The sequence below is a fragment of the Xenia sp. Carnegie-2017 genome, unplaced genomic scaffold, assembly GCF_021976095.1.
Source record: "Xenia sp. Carnegie-2017 unplaced genomic scaffold, XeniaSp_v1 HiC_scaffold_2, whole genome shotgun sequence".
Taxonomy (NCBI): Eukaryota; Metazoa; Cnidaria; class Anthozoa; order Malacalcyonacea; family Xeniidae; genus Xenia; species Xenia sp. Carnegie-2017.
This window is the reverse complement of record NW_025813482.1, coordinates 7,770,795-7,793,710: the sequence shown is the minus strand read 5'-3', so window position 1 is coordinate 7,793,710 and position 22,916 is coordinate 7,770,795. Positions and strand designations below refer to the sequence as shown.

The following is a 22,916-nucleotide window of genomic DNA, read 5'->3' as shown; positions in this document are numbered from 1 at the left end:
TAAAACATGTTGAGGCGACAAATATTTGTTTAATATGTTGCACTACATCAAGCAAAACATTTAAAGTTGATTTTCACGCTAAGAGCCCTAACGACAAGAGGTTCGTTGAAAATTATCTTTGAAAAAATCCGTTTACCTGAAAAACAACTCCCCAAATTTCTGTTGACAGTCCTACAACGAATACGTCATTGTGGACGCTTTCCAACAGAATACGGAAATTGCATCTGTAAAAAAATTCAAATCTTTTGTAAAGTCCAGGAGGATCTCATTTAGTAGCGTCACCTGTCCGCAAGTTTTGGTCCTGCTATGTGAATTTCTTATATTTGCTGTTTTCATTTTGAGAGAGCACAAAAAATGGCTTAGCAAATAAGCGGGCTGGCCAAGCCAATGATGTCAACAAGCTTGACATGAGGAAATATTAATGACAAACTGAAATTTATCCCTCCGTGTGCAATGTTCTTTTCATATCAAATAACTGAAAAACTCTTCTTCAATGCTCATATTTATGTGCTCATATTGTGGTTCCAGGTTTGACGAAACTCAGCATGCTTCGTTTGCTTTGGTCAGATCAGATTTTCTCCTAAACTGGCTAACATTGCAAGGCTAATACCTGTCAAGTCTAATACCAAAGTTATTTTTAATGAAAATATCTGGATATTATTCAGTCACTCTTTCTTTCTACACCAACCATTTATCCATTTCTTTATTGCTCGTTGTTACATATTATATAGTTGCTGGTTAGAAACTCGTGTCAACACCGTGCGCATCAAAGATTCGAAATTTTCTATTTCCTGATAGATTGCAGCTGCATTGTTCACCAATGTTGGCTTGCTTTGCATTGTACATGGTGAAATTTTTTTCAAAACATCTCTAGGCTACTCAAAGTTGGCACATCAGTTTCAAATAAGCCAGAAAAATGGACTCGTAAAAGTCCATGTTGCTTTAATATTCTATAAAAAAATTCACTGGTTTGTTGAGGAATATCAGGATTCCCACTGCTAGAAATCTTTATTCTTTATGTCAAAACACTTTATGATATCATGCGGTAAGACTAAAATAGTTTCATTGAGTTTTAGCTTTGTTACAAGACTTTTAATCTTGATGGAAGCGTAAAAAATGTTTTAGTTTAATTTTTCTCTTCTGTATGACTTTCTTTGTTTCGCTCTTATTTCGCCAATCTGAGTTTCAACTTGTTTTGATTTAGTTTTGAATAAGTCATTCATTTCCAAACCTGGTTTAGTTAACTAAAATACTTTGGAGAGGTTTGTTAAGTTAAAATTAGTAAGCATATGAATTATTAGCTAATGAATAAAACGTGGAAAAGCAGCAAAAAATAGAGCTACCTGTGAGTTTTTTATTACAAATAAACTACATGGAGCTTTTGGTAATCGAGAACAGCCAGAATCGAACAGGTTTTTTTACTAAACAAATTAAAATGTATTATTCAATTTCAAAGCAGTCTAGATTGGTATCGAAAAATATAAATGTATATGAAGTATCTGTATGTATTAGAAAAAATATGGTTAATGTACACCAAATTATTTGGTGTATTGGCTACATCAAGAAAATTGACAGATGTAGATTGCATATTAAACCATAACAAATTTGCCGCCTCGGGAAACAAGTTTGTATTGTTAAATCTTATGTTATGCGTGACAGGTTTCAACAATGTTGTTCACAAATTCGATTTTCTAGTATAAAGTAAAACCCCTGACATTGGCAGTGTACAAATTGCACGGCCAAAGTTGGGATGGCTGTTGTATTGCAGGGGAGGAGGCAGGCAAGTGCTAATTCCAATTATGACAGGTTCGACAATCACGCGAGAAGGAAATTCCAAGAAAAATCATTAATTTTCTATCTGAGAGTCATTTTTGTTGATACATTTTCCCCAAAGTTTTATTTCAGCAGAATGTGCAAGCGCTGCAGTGAAATTATATTTTTATTAGGAGTTGAGAATTCGCTGGGACCCAACACTTCTCGAAGCCTTATCTCAATATTTAATTGCGTCCTTTCGCATTTGTCGCCATCGCGGTTGTTATACCCAAATCTCAACAGCTAAAGTTGCCCAACAATTAAACATCAGGCGAACTTTGTGCTATGTTGTTAGATTAAGTTAGTATTTATACACTAGAGTTGCAAGTATGAAAAATTTCTCTTTAATCTTTGTCGAATGAAACATGCATTATTTTATAAAATGATTCGTGTTATGTGTCAATTTGTATGAACTTCGATTTGTTCTGTTTTAAAATACTACAATGCTGTATGTGAAAATAATTATATGAAATTTAAACGAATGACAAGCAACGCACAAAAATAGTTGATGGATTATATCGTAAAGAAGTTAAATGTTTGCAAAATAATAAATTTTGATAATTTCACGGGGGCATTGTTTTACAATTTTTGTGACGTCACCATACCACATGCGCTTTATGCTATCCTTTCGCCCTTTCTTTCCCAATATCATTACTAAACGATTCCTAAAGCTAGTTTATCGAAGCAAATCCAAAAATTTATTTCGTTAATCACCTTGCCATCGCTGGTGCAAGCCGTGGAATATCTGGTGTTTTATAAAACGTAGTGTTTATACCTGGACTGTGGAGTTATTTGAAGCACGTCTCTGAATTTCTTGGTACAATTTGAAACATACAAAATCAAGAAAGTTAACGACATACAAAATGGCCGGTTTTATACTCGAGTATACAAAGATAAAAACGTAAAATTCGACGGGAGAAGCTGCTCATTCAAGGTACGACATTAAGTAATATCTTATATGTATAATAATATTGTTTACCTCCTGTATTTTGTGGGACTATTTCGTTTCTTACGCACAATTCTTGAATTTTTGTGAACACGACATACTCGAACTTTGTGAACCGTCTTTCGTCAAACTGCTCCGTTAGATTGGTATGTTTACGAAGCGTGGTGTTACGTGTTCATTTTTTGCAAAAAATTGTGGCGTTTAGAGCGACTGTGCAATTTCTTAGTTTACTACAACATTTATTTTCTTTTAGATTTCATCTATGGTCGATTTTTTATGTATTTAAGCGAACTGATGTCATTGCTTGTGTTTCCTTGTTCAACAAACGAAGCCGCATAGCCGTCAATTGAGTGTCAACAGGGTTCATAATATATCGTTGTAGAAAATATGGAACCAAATGATGTGCCTTCACAGAGTCCATTGCATACATCTAGGTCATTCTTTGATTCTGCAATGATTGGTAAGAGAATTATTTCTCATCAAGTGTTGCTTTGTGTGCCTTAGTACAAACATTGTTGTGTTTTACTTAGAACATAGAAAATAGGCTTTGCTTCATTAAGATATTACTTTTTTCTTTGAAATAGGGCAACCTTCAATTCTACAATCTCCTCCTTTGTCCCATGAACATAGATATGGACTTCCTCAAATTCCATCTGCATTTTCTGTAATTGGAAGACATGCAAACTACCCTTCAGTTAATTCTCATCATCATGACTTTACTTCAAGCTTGACACATGATCCTCTAATGGCTACAAGTCCCAGGATACAAAGAAGCCCAACCTCTGGTACATCCGCTTCTTGGTGGAGGCAATCCCCAATTAGTTCTCGTCCTCAAACTATGAACAGCAGTGATATTTTTGGAAATCAATTGATGTGGCTATCTCATGAACAAGAACACTTGAGGCCTCATGAAAGTGTTACATATCATAATCCTGCTCCAACCTATCGCAATTTTGATTTTTTGAATGGGCCACCAGCGAGCAGTTACTATTAGCCATCTCCTCGTTTCTTCCCTGAACCCACACATACTTTGCATGCTTTGCCAGCTATGGGAAAGGAAAGACCTTTAACATGGGATGATCGTCTTGGTGGAAGTCATAGTTTAATGATGGACATTAGTGGTAATGGATATTCACCATGGCAAGATATACATCAACAACGGTTTGCAGATCGACAACAAAAGCAAATACAAGAGTCTGTTGACAAAGAACGTAGTGCAATGGGAATGACAAATAACCATTCTACAAGTTTTTCTGACAGTACTTCTGTTAAATGTATGAAGCCAAGTAAGTATTTGGATAACCACAGCTCCAATGATTCAAGACTCAAAGTTTCTGTTATACCGCCATCTGACACATGTCTCAATGTTCCTGTCATCTCCAACGAGACTCGTCACGATACAGCTGTTTTGTCAAACAGCTCTAGGGTAAATTTGCTTGGATTATCTAATGACTCTCACCTTAAAGTTCCTGGGATACCAAATGTACAACCTATGAAAATACCTTCACTTCCTGGTGAAAGTGCTTTTAACATTCCTTCTCTAGCAAATGATCCTAAATTTAATATTCCATCAATAACCAATGACACTCAATTAAGCGGTGCTTCTATATCAAATGACGACACAACATTGCTACTTCAACATCAACAAATATTCACCATGGCATCAACTATATCCCTGAAGATAACAGAATTGAAATGACTGAATCTAGATTGACAACACCACCAATGTTGTCTAAAGAACAACAAAATGTCTCATCATCAATGTCAACCCATTCAAAGATGATGAAACCTGTTATAAATTCTCATCCATTTGTATCCCAACAAGATAATACACCTCATCTTCATGTATCTCAAGCTGTTTCTATGTCATCAGAAAATGTACCATTGTTGATAAGTGAAGCTCAACATCCTCACATGCCTCGCAATTCTCTTCAAAATATTTCTCATGGTAGATCTCAGCAGAAGATTCCACAAAAACAGCAATATGAAAAACCTTGCACCACCCAACCAGACATCAATGCTATTCAAAATATTGACAGAATAGAATGTGATGTTAAGAAAGGACCATCTTCAACTTCTTTGAGTGTCAAAAGCAGAAGAAAATCTTCCTCCACTGCTCATGCTGCAACAAATCCTGAGAATCATAATAAAGACATGTCTCAGAAGGATTTACAAAAGCAAGATGTTAGCATGATAAATAATCCAGTTTCACCCTTGTCCTCATCTTCTTCTCACTTTTCACCAACTATGCTGCATAAGTCAACTGTTGAGAGCAAAATGGCCGAGGAGCCACTCAGTTCAAATTTAAAACAACAAACCAAATCTACTGGTTGTAAGCCTCCATTGATTGAGAGATTTCGAGCTCCAGCTGCGGTTAGTGGTGAGAAAGGTACTAGCAGTGATGATGACACTACTGATGGTGATGATGGTGATTCTGGTACTGATACAGATAGTGTAGATGATACAATTAGTGAGGATGGTAATGATGAAAACAAAGAAGTTTCTGTTAAAGTAAAAAAGCAACCTGATCAACCTGGAATGCAGTCCCTACAGAAACAGGTGCAACAAGTTGTACAACAGGTATTTTTTACAGTACAAAAAGCATGTTCTTTTTCTACCATTTCAGTGTTTCCTTTTTCCCAGAAGAATTTTTCTGTGATGTAATTGTTTTTCGGCCATGCCTGTTGCAATTTGTGTGGCTACATGGCATTAATTTTTTTATTATGTATCTTGACTATTTTTCTTATGTGTTCAAGAAATAAAGCATGTTTGCCATGTGTCGATTCTTATGAAAGATTGGAAGTTTTGAAGAATTTTTCAGCTGATGAGTGCCAATTTTTAAAATTTTTAAAGTCAGCAATTCTCCTTACAATATGACCAACGTATGTCATTATGACATGACAATATTGTAAACAACTTTATGTTTTGACTGGCTCATTAATTGATTGACTGCTCATTAATTGATTTGTTTAATGTTAACTGACTGCTGACTCTTAAACTAAGTACCCATATCTAATTGCGATTTCAACATGAAATCTGAAATTTTGACTAATGCAAATCAATGGTATACATAAGCTGAAGTTGATGCTGGCTTCGGTATTTTTTAGGATTAACTTAAATGTATAAATGATTGCATCTTGAGTTTCAGCATGCTGAAGAAAGTTCGGAAAGTGATATAGAGAGTGCAAGTGAAGCTAGCGATGATAGTGATGATGATGATGAAGATGATGATGATGGAGACAGCAACGATGGGAATCAGGATAGTGATTATTCATCAAGCAAAAGAAAATCTAATGCTGATTCGGGTGTGTGAGATTTTGTTTTTGTATTCATTGCTTAAACTTGAAATTTTTTTGATGGGTCTGCAAAGTTTTTTTTGATCTTCTTGTAAAAAACCTATTATGGCTATCTCGAAAGGTTTCATCGTAAAAATTAATTTATACTAAAGAAAATGTTCTTTCGATATTGTAGAAAACACCAGTTGTTTAGTTCATCTTTATGTCGTATACTCCGTTATTAACTCTCTATCTACACTATCTTATAATGGTCGAGAACTAAAGTATTTCTTTGGTACATACGTAGACTGTTTATCCCATAGGTCCACCTCGCAAAAGACGTGTGGTGGTCATTGATGAAGAATTGATGAAAATTCCTTTGGAAAAAGGGTATGAATAATAGTTAGACAGTCTAAGAATCCAGAGAACCGTCATTTCATTAAAATTTCTCCAAAATGAAGCAACGTTTATGTGTTTTGGCGTCGTCTGGTTTATTTAAAAGTAAAAACAATCAAAAAATTATTCTCGAAAACCCGGAGTCCTGTTTGTAAAAGCCTCAATTTCAACCGCTTGTGCTTAGAAAAGAAAGGTTTGAAATTTTATTCAATTCGATTAGGTGAAAGTTTGAAGTCTGTTGTGCCTTAAACCAAAATTTTAGAAATTTTGAGTTCAGCGCGCAACGTGTCCAAATTGGACGTTTGTGTGTTTCAGTTCATTTTCATGGACGTCCGTACGTACCTTAAGAATGATTACAAGCTTGAATGATTGTTTGAATGACGTAACTAACTCTTATTATTAATGACGTAACTAACAATAAAGAATTAAATTTGAACAAACAACAAGTTTGACGTGAATGGCATTTTAGCAAACTTTTCCTGAAATGATAGTTTTCTGGACATTTTTAAATTGTCGAACTTTTTTTTGCTGCACCATTTTGATTGATTTGTCATTCTTGAAATGATGGAAAATTAATATAAATTACGCACAATTAGTTGTTTTACGGAGGAACAAACTTGTACAATTAAGAATCTGTTTTTCTCGCTTATAAAGGTATAACTTATTTATTTTCTCGTTTACCATCTTCTAGGTGGAGACGTCAAACAAAGTTACGACAAACCAGTAGTGGTAGTGGCACTTTGCGAGGAGATGTTTACTATTTTGCCCCTTGTGGCAAGAAAATACGAACATATCCAGATGTAAAGAAGGTATGCTTTGAATATCAACTGTTACATAACACAAGATGGCAAATGCTACATAAATATTTACTCCTGTGTCCATTGTAATGCAATTGCTTTACGTACATCTTCAAAGTTATTGTATAGCTATGGTCAAATTTGTTTAGTTAGGTATGCTTTACGTAGTTATTGTACAGTTGTCTTGAGTGTATGTAGCTGAATATGTTTTATGTAGTTATTGTACAGTCATGCTGGAATGTATGTAGCTGAACATGTTTTATGTACGTAGTTGTTGTATAGTCATCTTCAAATTTTTTTTGTTAGATATGCTTTACTTATTTATTGTACAGTTATCTTGAATTTATGTAGCTGAACATGTTTTATGTACGTAGTTATTGTACAGTCATGTTTGAATTTATGCAGCTGAACATGTTTTATGTAGTTATTGTACAGTCATGTTCGAGTGTATGCAGCCATGTAAGCATGCTGCAGATGAGAGGATTGCGTTTATTTATGTTAAAGATTAATGATCATTTTTCTTGCAGTATATTGAAAAGAATGGTATTACAGATCTGGATTTGACGCATTTCAGTTTTAGCATGAAACTTCATCTTGGTGAATTTTTGGAATGCACTCAAGTAAGTTAAAACTCGGCCATTGTTACAGATATGTTTTAATTTCATCAAATTTGATTGTTCTGATACATTACCTGACGGTGAACGAAGAGACACAAATGATTAAAATGGTATTATTATTATACGGAACTTTCTATTTGAACTTTTAGGGAAACGAGTTTCGTGCTTTAACAGAGGAAGAAGTACAAGAGCGAAAGAGGAACGAACAGCACAAACAAGAACAAAGATTGGCGAAAATGAGTTCACGTAAAGAAAAGAAAAAAGAACAGCAAGGTATATTTTATTTAGCGTCAAACGATCTTTAATTTCATGACTATGTATACTTGGAGTGAAGTATATACTTTATGTAATTGCATACGAGCAAGGTGCATTACGTAGTTAATGTTTATTATGCATTACATGATGCATACTTGATCTTTTTGTGCATACATAATGTTATTGTTCATATATGATGTCATTGTTCATTTATGATGTCATTGTTCATTTATGATGTCATTGTTCATTTATGATGTCATTGTTCATATATGATGTCATTGTTCATATATGATGTCATTGTTCATTTATGATGTCATTGTTCATTTATGATGTCATTGTTCATTTATGATGTCATTGTTCATTTATGATGTCATTGTGCATACATAATGTTATTGTTCATATATGATGTCATTGTTCATTTATGATGTCATTGTTCATACATGATATTATTGTTAATACATAATATCTACTCTCACTTCAACTCTACCATAGAAAATGCAAAGAAAGTTGCGGAGGCAAAAATGCATCGTCGACTTGAACGACAGGCTGCTGTTGAAGCTGCAAAACAAGCGAAACTGCGTAAAGGTATTTACTTTAACATGTATGTAAAGAGGTACGTTGTTTAAACATTTGAGAAATGATGTCTTTCTTGAATATAGCACAAGAAAAATTGCAGCAAAAGCTTGAGAAACAAGAAATGCTTCAGGCAGCCAAACATGCAAAGAAAGAACGAGGTAAGATCCTTAAGGTGCTCGTACGTACATATTTCGTATACCTTCGTATACCTTCGTACACCACAGAAAAATTTTTCCAAAAGTCACTGGCCTAGAAAGTCCAAATTTTTAAGTCAGCAAAATTTTGCTGTCTTAGAAATATCTCTCTGTGTAGATTGGGAAAAATTGTCGTAACAAAAATAATTTATGTTTATAAACAAAACATAACCCTGAGGTCTGTTGTTTAATTTTAGTACAAATTTTTTTATAATAAAGCTATTTTGAAATGTTTAGTAAAGTCATGTGAAAATATCAAACTGCCTTTTGATGCCGTCATTTAAAATCTATTCAACCGAAGTTGTTTGAAAAGCGTAGAATCTGATATACGTAATGCACACTTCAATTTTTTCGAAATTCCTGAGTAGCAATTTTAGAGGTAGAAATGTGGGTTATGGATGTTGGTTAGTCATTGCAAGCTGTTTAGTCATGTGATATATTTTTTGTTTACAACAGCCCGTATGCTTGCAGAACAAAAAAAGCGGTCAAAAGAGGAGGTATTATAACAAAATAATTACTTATATTACTGCTCTTGTTTTGATTTTCTCTTCTTTTTTAACTTTAAGCAAAAAATTCAAAAACTGGAAAAGCAGAAGATGGAAAAAGAGGTCAAAGCTCAACAAATTATTGAAGTATGGTTGTTTGTTCTATTGTGGTGACACATAGTTGCGTAAATGCATTGAGAGAAATCAATTTAACTGTTAATTGTTTGTATGGATAAGAACTAACATAAAATTGAAAGCTTCCCCCCGTTTTCATCTGGTGTTTTCCTTTATGTTTAAGCGATTTATGGATGCTCAAGTGCGTGATTTTATAACTTTAAATACAGTGAGTGACTTGCCAGGCAGGAAACGGAGTCATGCGTATTAAAAAACAATTGCCAAACATAAAATTCTAAGTAATTACAGCCATTTAGTAAGACAAATCACTACACTTACGTTACTTTTGTTGAATTATAATTTCTTACTTAGAATTTTATTTTGGGTAATTGTTTTTTTTAATACGAACTTTAAATATTCTTGAATTTTATTTAGGCAAGGAAAAAGAAAAAAGAAGATGTTGCTAATGCTAGGTATTACGAAGCAATGAGAAAGGCAAAGGTATGCGTGGTGCATTTTTTCATATTGACTTACTGTACATTGTTTTTTAACTCAAAACAATTGTTTGTTGTATTAAATTATGTTTTCATCAACCTTCTACCAATGTTTTAGTTTTTGTTTTAAACTTTCTGCTCAGGAAAGAGAATTAAGAAAACAGCAGGCTGTTCTCCTTAAAGCTCAGGTAATTTGGAATTGAATTTGTGCGCTTTACAGGGTGTATAAAAAAACTGAACATTAAGGAAAATGTTGTAAATGGTTTGAACCCGGGAGTATCGTTACATGTTTGTAAATGTGGATCGTCCAGGTTGGTATAGTCCTGAGAAGGACTGTTTTTGTTGTTGTTGACGGACGTTTCGACAACCTTAGCTGTAGTCATCTTCAGAGTCAAAATGACTCTGACTTGTTTGACTCTGAAGATGACTACCGCTAAGGTTGTCGAAACGTCAGTCAACAACAAAACAGTCCTTCTCAGGACTATTGGACGATCTACAAACATGTAAGGAAAATGATGTTAAAGTTATCAGCGCGCAAGATCTGCAAAACCTTTATGATGATGTATCAATTCATGAAAATGACTTGCATTCGTAAAAGTACAAAGAGCAACATATTTTTAGTCAACTCTAGTTGAATAAAGTAATTTTGGTTCTTAGTTCAAACTTAGTTCTGTTAGCCTGAGGACAAACTCCATTTTTCTGATAATTTTGATGTCTTTCACATTTGTTGTCCGAGTGAGTTTAGGATACTAAAATGTCTATAAGGTGAAAATTCATCTTAAAATTAGGTTGAATGTACTAAATTATTGGTGGGCGACCTGTGAAAGTGTAGATTAACCCTTATTCTATAATAACTGGTTGGAGAAGACATAATTAACCTCCTTTCTCTTACTGGATGACATGGTAAAATTTCAGGAAAAGGAACGTCTTAAAGAAGAAAAACGAAGAGCAAAGAAACTTGTTAAAGAGAGGAAATTGGTATTTTATAAATTTGTAAAATTTTGTGTTTTGTTGCATTTTTTAGCTATATATTAAATTTTGTTGTTTTGCTGCAGGAGCAAAAACGAAGGGAAATGATTTTGTCTCGCGAACTGAAAAAACCCGTTGAAGATATGGTTTTGAGGGACGCTAAGGTTCAAATATTTATGACTTAATCAGGGTGGCTGGTGGATACGTCTTTATCCACTGGTTCTAGCTAACGTTCATTGTGCAATTTTCTCTTGTAGCCTCTACCTGAACTAACAAGAGTAAAAGATCTTAAAATAACTGGAAATGCTTTTGCAGATCTATGTATGGTCCAAGAATTTCTCCATAATTTTTCCCAAGCCTTGGATATTGGTATGCTTTACTATAATCTCGTGTTGATTATTCTCAATTGTATTTTTTTACTTGTTTCTTGCATTACACAAGACTATTCTTTCTGAAATACATTGACTTGTCTAAATATTTGTTTATAAATTGCTTCAGATTTTGAGAATGAAGTACCAAGCATGTGTGATATTCAAGCATCATTACTAAATGAAAATGATGAAGATGTTATTACTCCTTTATGTCAAACGTTGCTGTTAGCTGCACTTGATGATCCAGGTGTCGAAGGACCTTGTGTGAGTTGAAGGATTTTAAGAAATTGTCAATATTATTGAGTTAGACTGATTGTATTGACTTGATTCAATCAGCAAATGTCAGATGATTTAAGTTTGAAAACTTTATTTTATTGTCGTTTTAGGCGGAAACAGCACTAGGAGTGAAACTTGATCAAGTAGAACTAAATGAACACAATGTCTCTGAAATATTGAGGTTATTTATTCTCGCACGAAACGCTGAACCAAACGAGGTATAAATTGATCATGTTGGCTGACGTAAGACACGATTCATTTCGGCAGACTACTCCTCAGGTGTCAACGTCTGCTAAATAAAATAACAAAATGTAATCTCCAATGTAATCTGACATTACAAATATACGTAGGTAGATTTTAAAATTTTCATTTTGGTGACGTTGACACCCGAGCTGTCGTAATACGTAAATTGATCATGTAGAATGACGTAATCACGCAAGATATTGCCAACTTGTCTGAGGAGTAAAAACCAAACTATAATCGGAAAAAAAGGAATTTGCCTGAAATTGCTTGTGGTTACTGTAGTAACTGTATGTATTTGTCTACGTACGTCTAGCTTCCATTTTTGCATTCCACCATGTGCGTAATGAGGCAAATGATTGATGGTAAATTAATGGAAAAGCTACCCGTATAGTGTGACCTTACTTGGTAATTTTTATTAACATATCCGCTCTGATGAGCTTAGACAGTCTCACCTGATTAAATAATTTCAACACTTGGAACATAGGGAAGCATTTTGCACGGATCAACGCATTTTTTATAATAAATTATTCATATATGGTTACATTGTACGTACCCATGTTTCATTTTTTCACTCTATAGTCTCAGTCATGGGTCTAATGTTGTACCCAACAGTTCACAGTGGCTGTCGGCTCTATGCGATCTCGCTTGGTTTTATGCACGTTATTCTATTCGTTATATATTTATTTTTAATATTACTATTGCATTCATCTACTACAATGTATATTTAACATGCACCTAGAGGTGTGCTCCGGCCTGATAGTCGCCCAACATCAACTAAAGCCAAAATATGGCTGCATGGGAATGAAGCTTTAAGCCTGTGATTTAAGAGCACATGAAAGAGTCAATGTCAATTTTATTAAGCAAATATACGAAATAACTTTAAATAAAGAGATAATAAATTATCACGTACAACCCTGGTATTCTTCATATTTATAGATATCAGATGCTCTCACTGATAAACCTTTTACTGCATTAAGTCCTTCGCAAAGAGCTGCTTCTTTGGCTTTTATATGTAACGAGTTGCTGTGTGGACGAACTATTTGTCGAGAAATCGAAAATAAGATCGAGTATATGTCATCGTTGCGACACAATAAATGGATCGCGGAGGGCAACTTAAGAAAGTATGTTATTTTATGTTTCTTGGATAATTGAGCTGTGCTAATGTTCATATGTATGTATATTCGTTAATATATATATGAATGTTTGCCTTATTAAGTACATGAGTTACATGCTATGAACACATTCGAGCATTTTGACTAATTTTTATCATTTTAATCATGGTTGATCGCTGTAAACATTCATGAACATTCTCCCCATACTTAATCATGGTTGATCGCTGTAAACATTCATGAACATTCTCTCTATACTTAACCATAGTTGATCGCACTAAACATTCATGAACATTCTCCCCATACTTAATCATAGTTGATCGCTGTAAACATACATGAACATTCTCTCCATACTTAATCATAGTTTATCGCTGTAAACATTCATGAACATTCTCCCCATACTTAATCATAGTTGATCGCTGTAAACATACATGAACATTCTCTCCATACTTAATCATAGTTTATCGCTGTAAACATTCATGAACATTCTCCCATACTTAATCATGGTTGATCGCTGTAAACATTCATGAACATTCTCCCCATACTTAATCATGGTTGATCGCTGTAAACGTTCATGAACATTCTCCCCATACTTAATCATAGTTTATCGCTGTAGACATACATGAACATTCTCTCCATACTTAATCATAGTTTATCACTGTAAACATACATGAACATTCTCTCCATACGTAATTCTTGTTTGTCTTTTGTATTTAACCAGACTGAAAGCAAAGCAACAGCAAAAGTTCCCCGAGAGCAAGATTCCTCCCAAAACATCGGCTGCAGCTGAAGAAAAAAAAAGTGGCGGTAAAAAAACTACTAACTCTGTTGCTAGAGCTGCATCAACAACAAACGATAAAGAACATAAACGAAAAACTTTGGATGATGAGGGAAGTGAGGGCAGTGATGAAGAGGATGACGAAGATGAAGTTGAAGAAGAAGAATATGACGAAGATGAAGAAGAAGATGATGTTGGTGGTGGTGAAGAAGATGAAGCTGCTCACGAAGATGATGATGATGATACTGATGATGAATCTGGTGACGAGGTTTGTCATTACTTATTCCTCATAGCCATTTAATAAGTTAACATATTTTATTTTTTGATGCCAATAAGTACCTTTGAAAGTTTAATAATCAATTTTCACTCGCGGATCAACAATCAAAGTCTTCACAGGTTTTGTTTGGAAGAAACTAATGATGTTATTCAAGTTTTTTTTTGCATACCAGGCAATGTCGTTGTGTGATGTTTTACGTGTTTGACCGTGTAGACGATCGTGCATAAAATACTAAATACAAATAATTGTCTTTTTGCACAGGAAAAACCAGAACCACAAACATTGGAAGAATTTGAATCACGGATTAGACGTCTAGAAAAGGCAAGATAGCATTTCATACGAGATTCAAGTATTTTGTTTATATTCATGTAGTCTAGAGCTATCGTGTCATCTTTACTACGTTATTTATATATAAAAGTTATAAAGGGGGTATTAAACAAACTAAATTAACAATGATTGAACTGACTAAAATTGAATATCCAAGGAAAAAATTTTGTATGCCTGGCACCAAATATTTTCCTTTGTTTATAAATATACTTACAATTTGCTTTGCTTTCAAAACATATACCTGCGTAAGTTTTATATCTAAATTTCAATTTTGAAGGTTATACCGTCTTTTCTTTGTTTTAGAAACAAGTTCAGTTTCGTGCTAAGCTCTTTGCGTCTTCTCATTCGCTGCGAGCTCTGTACTTGGGACAGGATCGTTTTCGACGAATGTACTGGGTTCTACCCTACGGTGGTAGTTTATATATTGAAGGAAATGACAGTGGCGAGACTGGGTTGGAAAATTTTGATTTTTCAAAGTTGGGGGATGTTCATTCCATTACAGAAACTAAGAATGCAGGCAGACCTGGTGTGTTCAGTCCAGGTTTTAGTCAGCATCTTGAAGAAATGAAGTCACCAACAAGTGATTTTGTAGGACAGTCAAAAAGTAACCATGGAAACGGATCATGTGATGATTCTTTTTCAATGAGGTTGTTAATGCAACATGGGAAATATGGCAATGATATGTCGGACACAACCCCAGTACGTGCAATTAAGAACCATGTTAGTTATACATCATCTCATCCATCGGGCTCTGAGTATGAAGATGGCAACTGTAACATGGGAGGAATGATAATGGAAGGTCAAAGTGGGCCATGGTTCAATCTTTTACCGAGGGAACCTTGTGATAAAGGCACCATAACGAATTGCTGGATGCCTAGTTTATATTCACAACGTGTGATGTTAGATAGCAATAGTCCAAGACGGCCTGGTAGACCTCCTAAGCAAACCAAGTCTGTTGAAGGTGGCTTGTTATCTGGTTCATCACGGCCGGTAATACAGGAAAGTATTTTCAGTGAAGCACCCCAACATTGTTATCATTTGTCTTCATTACCACGACCATTAACACTTGAAGAAGTACGACGTAGTGTGATGGAGTCTCTGAGACAAGATCCAGCACCTGTACCACAAGGTTTGTGTTGTTCAACATTTAACTTGACATGTCTACTGTCACATAAAATAATCCCGATAAAATATTCCCATAGCAATATAAGGAAACTTGTCGAGAGGAATTATTTTAAAATTTAGTATGGAAATGACGGTGTCACACATCTACGTACTTTGAATTCTTATACGTATTATATGTTAATTGTCCTCATCCTTTCGATTATAAGAGACAGTTAAAATGGTATTAATAGGAATTCAATGATTGTTGCACAGTCACTGGAAAACGCTTATCAATTAAATATACAGTTGTTCGTTTTACCTGTATTTTAAGTTGTACAATGTTTAGCAACATTTATATCTGAAATTTACGAAGAGGTTTTTGATTTCCAGCTCCATAAATCAAAAATTATTTGGATATTTCTGAATTCGTCCTGAAAATGGTGTGATTGAGAAACCTTGTGTTTTTCTGTGATGATTTTGGGAAAGGAGGTCTTTTTAAAAGGCATTACTTTTTCTTTAATTGTCAGATATGAAAACTGGTTGGTGGAGAGTCACTGATCAACGACTATTAAAGGATCTCTCGAAAACATTACATCAAAGAGGCATTCGAGAAAAAAGTTTACAAAAAAATATTTTGAAATTTAATGATTATACACAACATTTATTTACGAAGCAAGAGTACCGATGTAAGTTTTTTTTGTGTTTCATCCATTTAACTTATTGTTGGCATCATTTTTACTTTCGTAGATACTTTTATAAAGATTTCATATTTAGTATTCTGATATTTTATGATTTATTTACGGGTTTAAGATTGTAATTGGTTATTTTTTTTTATTTTTGACCGTTTACGCTGTAGTATCGACTGATGTTGATGAGGAAGACGAAGCTAAAAAAACGGACGAGCAAGACATGGAAATGGACTTTACTGATGATTGGTTTCCTGATCAAGCGTTTGCTGCTAATAAAAATATCCTTATAGAGGTCGAAGAATTGGAGGAGAAAATATTTGCAGCAAGTTTACAAGTGAAGGTAAAAATCTAGCTACGAGCTACGTATACTTACCTATTATTATATCAAAGGATCGCAATAATCAAAGAAGTTTATGAAAAACGAAATGCGTCACTATGCTCATAGCAATATCTGTATTTAACAGGAAAATAAGGCTCTTATAGCTACTTATATGCTAGAGATGTAAAATTGTTTATTTTTCATTATTACAGGGATGGAAACTACCGCCAAAAGCATCACAAACACTGACATACACTGTTAAATCAGGTAGTATCATGTTTATTTGTTTTCATTGTTCATTGAAGTGGTTTTGTTGACGCAAACAATTCTGAGCTATTTGTTGAACTGGATTGATCACCTACGCAATTACCTTAATTTCTCCTGACTCCTCCATTAAAACTAAACGTTTTTTCCATATGAAATTGCAGATGGAAGTAAACCTGAAAATTTATGTGGACTGCCACTGACGATTGCCATTACTCGACTTGCGTCTCTTGAAGCTGGAATTGAGCGAAGATATTTGAAATCACCATTACGAAATGAGTATGTTTTAGTACAAGAAAATGCTTGTAACGTCTGCAGTCATTGTGGTGGACATTTTTACGAGTGTTATTTTTGTTGATTTGTTCAACTTATTAGAAGTCTCGTAATAAAGGAATATTCGAATATCTTTTTATTCAAACAAAATGTCTGTTAATGCACAAAGTGTCATGATGTGACATTATATTGACTTTTTTAAACATGGATCAAATGATTCCATGTATTGTTTGCACATGTAAAACGTACGTTGTAAAGTTTTCGGCGTGCTGTGCTACTGGCAAGATTTATAATGACGGAAACGAGAAAACGCTGACTAGTTTTGTTTTTCTTTTGAGTAGCAAATTGCAAATTCCGTCAAAATTGAGCAATGGACCCGTCAATAAAAACGAAGAACAGACTGCTGAAGCAGGGTCTCAAGCCCCCAGGTATACTTTTAAAGTTATATTTTTTACTCAAAATTTTGCTTTAAAAATACTGCAAAAATTTTAAACGTTCCTTTGAGTCCAGAATTGAATATTTCACAACCCAGTTTTTGTTTGTTTTTGAAGTGAGAAAGAAGAAATCGTCACGCCTGCTTTAAAGTTGTGGCGAGAAACTGTCTCTGCCAGTCGTACGCCTGCTCAGTTATATATGTGCTTAATGTTGCTGAATGATTGTATCGCTTGGGAAAAATCAATAATGAAAGTTGTAAGTTTCCTAAATCTTTATGTCGAGAACCATCATCATGTTTTATGTACGTACGTATACGTAGCAGTTGTATTTACGTAGTGTGATATGGGGTTAGATTAGACATAAATAGGATAAATTTGGATATTTGGGGGCACACATCTCATGTTTGTTTAGTGATTAATCTGTAGATTGTACAGGGTAGAAATTGTTTCCTTGAGATAACTTTTTTTTCTTAAAGTTTTGTCAGATGTGTCGTAAAGGTGACAACGAAGAACTTCTGTTACTTTGTGACGGATGTGATCGTGGTTATCACACATACTGTTGTCAGGTAATAAATTGTAACATCATCCATCATTTTCCTCCTTCAGTTGTTGAGAGAAAATCTCGTACACAAAAAAAATGGCCATTTATTACTTTTAGAGTTGTGTTGTTGAAAATATCGGTACCATGATAAAATCTTTTTTTTCAGCCGAAATTTGACGAGATTCCCCAGGGAGATTGGTATTGTACAGACTGTATCATTATGGTAAGTTATACAGATATTAAACTAAGTCGTAAGAAAGTGTAATGAAGTGTATTTTCTTGTAGTGGCCAAAACTCTATGTGTACTACCTGACTATCTTATGATTTCGAAAACATGATTTGGGATTTTTAAATTTTTACCTTAGGCTACCGGTAAAAGTTGCTGCTTTACGTGTCGTGGAACACAAGAAAGACTTCTTCGTTGCACACAGTGTCCTAGAAACTACCATCCACAGTGTGTTGATCCACCTCTTTCAAAGTAAGATACCTCATCTAAAATCAAACTCGAGCACGTAATTTGAACATGGGATTGTACTCCACCAGCACTGATAAATTATAATTTAAATAAGACGAGTATTTGTTGATCGGCGACTTTGACCGTTGATGATTTTAAATTTGTGGAGAAAAATAGAACATCGTAGAACGGATGATACACCTTTTAATGAATCAATCAATGCATCAATCAAGACAGGGTTTAATGCGCTTTATATTCCTCTGTAAATTGGCAGTTAGGTACTCCCGGGCTGTCCAAAGCCGTAACGCTAAATAGCTGGGTATAATTCTTAATTTCTTGAAAATTCTAGTCGGTAAATAATGAAAAATGCTATGGGAGAAATTGAAATTTTATATTTTTATTTCTTGTGCATCATTTTTTTCGACCTCAGTTTGCAGTAAACTTCATTGACTTGTAACGCGGCTACTTAGCACCTCAATATCCGACACTCATGACATCTTGGATATAAAAACTATAGTGTTAAAAACAGTTATATTGTTGTTTACAAGCACAATGATATGTGAAGATATTTCATTTGTTCTTTGGCTTTTTTTCAGAATACCTCGCTGTTGGTCTTGTCCTAATTGCAAGAAGGTCAAGGTTAGTTTTCAGACATAAAGTCAAGGAGGATGTTGATAATATGAAATAGTTGATTCTGCTTGGCTACGTATTTAACTGTAATTATATATTGTACAATTTACTGCACTGCTTGGTCTGTCAAGAACGTTAACGAGTTGTGATTGTATGCAAGAATTTAAATCAAATTCATGGATCTCATTAAAACACTGATTTAAACTAAATTATATAAATACTGTTGGTTTAAGATAATGTTAAGATTATGTTTGTGTAGCTCAGTTTGTTGTAGTCGAATTCTTACTGTTGTTACGTGTGTGAACATTGAGCAACATAAAACTTCATGTAACATATATGTTTCAGTCAAAATCACGAAGTCGTGCGTCCACAACTAGCAGAAAGCGAAAAAAACATCTTCAAGATGAAAAAGATGCAAAAGTTGACAAACAAAATCTTTCTACAATTGATGAATCAAGACATCTTAACAGAAAACAATGTTCTAAAGATATGGCGCCTTGTCGTATGATTCTTGCTGAAATGGAAAAGCACGAAGAAGCTTGGCCATTTTTAGTTCCTGTAAATCCGAAACAGGTGAAATGCTTCGAGAAAGATAAAACTATTTTTTAATGTTTGTAATGAAGTCATTTATAACAGAAGATATGCTCCATTGTGTATAAATTATTTTAGAAATATTCACTTATTGTTTGATTAAAATATCTATCTGCTAATATCTATAATTGAGTGTTTTTTTCCTAGTTTCCTGAATATTACACAATAATCCTGTCACCAATGGACTTTCACACAATGAAAGTCAAGTTAAGAGATTTTCAGTAAGTAACTTGAAACGCTTTCTGTCAAGGATGTTTTACATATAAAAGCAAATCTTATTAATCCTGTATGGTATTTCTCACCTTTTTTTAACTTGAGATTTTCACAGATTTGTCGTACCTAATGCAATAGAATAGTAAACTTTGTCTTATTGTTCTAGGTACACATCACGGGAGGACTTTGCAGCGGACACTCGTCTTATATTTGATAATTGTAACCATTATAATGAAGATGAATCAGAAGTAAGTATGCATGGTTATAATTAATTTCAATATATGGAAAAAGTCCGTTTTCATCTCCTTAAGCAAACGTGATGTTTTGTGAAACAATAATGCATATGCGTGGGGAACACTTGTATAGTGTGTTCAGTTATGTATGTCACGATTCTAAAATGCAAAAATCTCAAAAAATAATAAAATGCATGTTTTTTTCAAGTACAAATGTCTCGTGTCATTTAAAAGAAAACTTTTTCATTGACCTCTTACTTAGTTAAAAAGACATATTACGTTTTTTTAGTTTTTTTTGAGAATTTACTTGTTTTCAAAGAAGGATGTTATGATAAGAAAAACAGTGGAACTTTCATACAACGGACAGCACAGGACTATATGACCCAGTTGTTTGTAGCGTGTCTGTTGTATAAAGGTTTCTTATTGTTTCACGTATGTTTTGTAGTGTAAAAACACTCTCAGTTTCTATATTATACGCCGCTTTCGAAGCTTTAGTAAATGAAAAATCGTTCTTTACATACTTGTATTTAAAACTCGACAGTGTTTAGAAGACCACAATTAAAGCCATGGCAGACTATGCTTAAATACATGAATGATAAATTGGATGCACGAAAGAACTCGTTCAAAGATAAAAATAAAATGTACCTTGTAAACAAGGATTAATACGCACGATACGGTTTTCCATAACAATGCAATGTTGGACAATGTTGCTTTATGTTTTCTTTATTAAACGAGAATTGTTATTTATAGTATCATATGTTTTAAATTTTATATGAGTACATAAAATTGATGTAAAATAATTTTAAGCGGAAAGTCTAGCCAAAAGGCTGTGCACTCTTTATGCATGCAATAGTAGATGTAATTTCTTTTTTTTATTTAACTAAGATTGGACAAGCAGGCAAAAGATTACGACAGTTTTTCGAAAAAAGATGGTTGGAAATCAACAGAGATTCCGATTGAACATCGACTATCCACGGTATTTTTACTTCTCATAATTTTTGTGTTTATTTTGTATATTATGAATATACAAAATATGTTTATTTTGTATATTGTGAATAAAACTGAAAATTCGATTATGAAGATGTAAAGGTGAAAGCATGATCACGTGTGTTCTACGGGATTTAGAGTTCCGAGCCTTTAGCCCGAGTGAGTTTATATCTTATGCGAACATGTCCAAAGTCACGAGGATGTTTATTTAACTTCATTAGTATTTTCTATTTGGAGAATACTGTAATATAGAATTGAACTATAATAACACAATATCTAAACTAGTACTCTCTATATACAGTATAATATTGAGATTTAGAGAATACCAATAAGCAATTGTTCTCCATTGTTTTCACTCCATCTATGCATTTTATAGGCACCTTTTTATAGGCAACAGCAATTCATGAATTTTAGTCACTATGAGATATAGAACATCAAAATACAGGATGCTGATTGGCCGAATGGCTTTAACCATTTTCTAAGATTAGTTTAGTTGCGAAATGAGAACTATCTTAACTTGCCATTTTTTATGTCTACAGTTTTTGTTGATTCAATGTGATGGAATTAAACATGCAAAATACCTTGATTCTTTCTTACTTTCAGATGTTTTGTAAAAATAGAAAAAAGATTGCGTCAAATGTCCATAAATACGTGGTCACGTCGAAAATATTTTACTGTTGCGATGGAATGACGAGTCATTTTTAAAACAAATATTTGTATAATTTTGTAAATACTTAATCGATTGAAAAATCGATGGATTTAGTATAAATATAATATTGACCTAATTTGGTGTTTTGTTTTTAGGGACGGTTTTGTTCCATGAAAAAAATGTAGTCCTATATATATATGTAGAAATGTAACCAAAACAGAAGTTTTCAGCCCAAAAGATGTTTTAGCTGTGTGAACTTGAATACTTCATTATTCATAGACATGTCTTTTGATAAATTAACATTGTATTTTTTTGAGATCCATTTCTTTAAAATTGTTTGTTTACTTTCAATGAAATTTGAGAACGCAAATACTAAATACTGTATTTGTCTTTATATTATTATAGTCTCTATTGATGTTTGTAAATATTTCAATCTCTTTAGTTTAAAAAAATGTACATGATTTTCTTTTACATTAACGTTAATTTTTGCATGAACGACGAAGGAATGTTGAGAATCATCAGCAGAAATTGTCAAATGTTAAATCCAGGCCACTCTCAGCTCTCTTTCGCACTTCAAAAAGCCTCATGTTCTCTTTTTATACACTCTTGGAGTCTCATTTTGTTATATTTATATTATGTGATCTTTATATCCATAGAATATCAATAGTAAATTCATTCAAGATGGCTGTTGTTGGTAAGCAGGAAGAGTAAGATAACGTTGAGGAATGATAATGTGCAATTCCTTTCTTTTTTTTAAAGTCTCTGTTCTCTATTGTTTTAGCCATAAATTGTAGGATGTACAATTGTACCTTGATGTAAATTGTGTCTGGGATTAAGACAGGCTGATTGAGACAAGTTTGAGTAAATTGCAGCCAACCAAAGAAAACCAATGACATTCAAATTTGAGTGCAGCTTTTTCCGATGCTACTTTACTTGGGCGGAGATTTATGCTCCTCTTAAAATGTAAAATACTTTTGTGAAAAGTTGGCCTTGTTCTATTTGTCCTTTCTTTGAAAAAAGAAGAGATGATGCATATATGCGATACGATAATTGCTACGCAAATTTGTATATTAGTAACAACTGTTAAATAGCAGATGTGGCGGCGGCTATTGGAAGATGTTTGAAGGTAGGAGCATAGAATAGAGAATACATAGAAGGTCAACTCGCGTCGGTAACCTTTGCCTGCCTTAAGTCTTAAGGCTGAAACACACTGGGCAGTCGCTT

At 33.8% G+C, this 22,916-nt stretch overlaps 1 protein-coding gene across 3 annotated transcripts; it reads left to right on the top strand.

The window, feature by feature from the left end:
- Window positions 1-2,437: 2,437 nt before the first annotated feature.
- LOC124439904 (bromodomain adjacent to zinc finger domain protein 2B-like) lies at window positions 2,438-22,163 on the top strand. 3 transcript variants are annotated; one of them, XM_046990189.1, is made up of 39 exons: window positions 2,438-2,746; window positions 3,012-3,218; window positions 3,343-5,338; window positions 5,901-6,063; window positions 6,357-6,423; window positions 7,121-7,238; window positions 7,754-7,846; window positions 7,993-8,116; window positions 8,591-8,683; window positions 8,758-8,832; window positions 9,325-9,365; window positions 9,435-9,500; window positions 9,652-9,696; window positions 9,903-9,968; window positions 10,105-10,149; window positions 10,877-10,939; window positions 11,017-11,094; window positions 11,188-11,299; window positions 11,429-11,565; window positions 11,688-11,795; window positions 12,757-12,941; window positions 13,651-13,975; window positions 14,246-14,305; window positions 14,615-15,440; window positions 15,943-16,101; window positions 16,272-16,444; window positions 16,636-16,690; window positions 16,852-16,966; window positions 17,302-17,388; window positions 17,512-17,650; window positions 17,871-17,960; window positions 18,102-18,158; window positions 18,301-18,413; window positions 18,986-19,028; window positions 19,365-19,592; window positions 19,758-19,831; window positions 19,990-20,071; window positions 20,942-21,032; window positions 21,647-22,163. In XM_046990189.1, exons 3-38 carry the CDS (start codon window positions 4,454-4,456, stop codon window positions 21,014-21,016), a joined length of 5,265 nt encoding a protein of 1,754 aa, XP_046846145.1. In that variant the 5' UTR covers window positions 2,438-2,746; window positions 3,012-3,218; window positions 3,343-4,453; the 3' UTR covers window positions 21,017-21,032; window positions 21,647-22,163. The 3 variants fall into 3 exon arrangements, with proteins under 3 accessions (XP_046846145.1, XP_046846147.1, XP_046846146.1); XM_046990191.1 differs by lacking the exon at window positions 9,652-9,696 and having other exon boundaries at window positions 9,435-9,476; XM_046990190.1 differs by lacking the exon at window positions 9,652-9,696.
- Window positions 22,164-22,916: the final 753 nt, after the last annotated feature.

Excerpts from the sequence above, each read along its gene's own strand:
- LOC124439904 (XM_046990189.1), top strand. The coding sequence starts at position 4,454 with ATGACTGAATCTAGATTGACAACACCACCAATGTTGTCTAAAGAACAA. Across the intron at positions 16,967-17,301 it reads AAATCACCATTACGAAATGA|CAAATTGCAAATTCCGTCAA; the intron begins GTATGTTTTAGT and ends TCTTTTGAGTAG. Across the intron at positions 19,029-19,364 it reads CTAATTGCAAGAAGGTCAAG|TCAAAATCACGAAGTCGTGC; the intron begins GTTAGTTTTCAG and ends TATATGTTTCAG.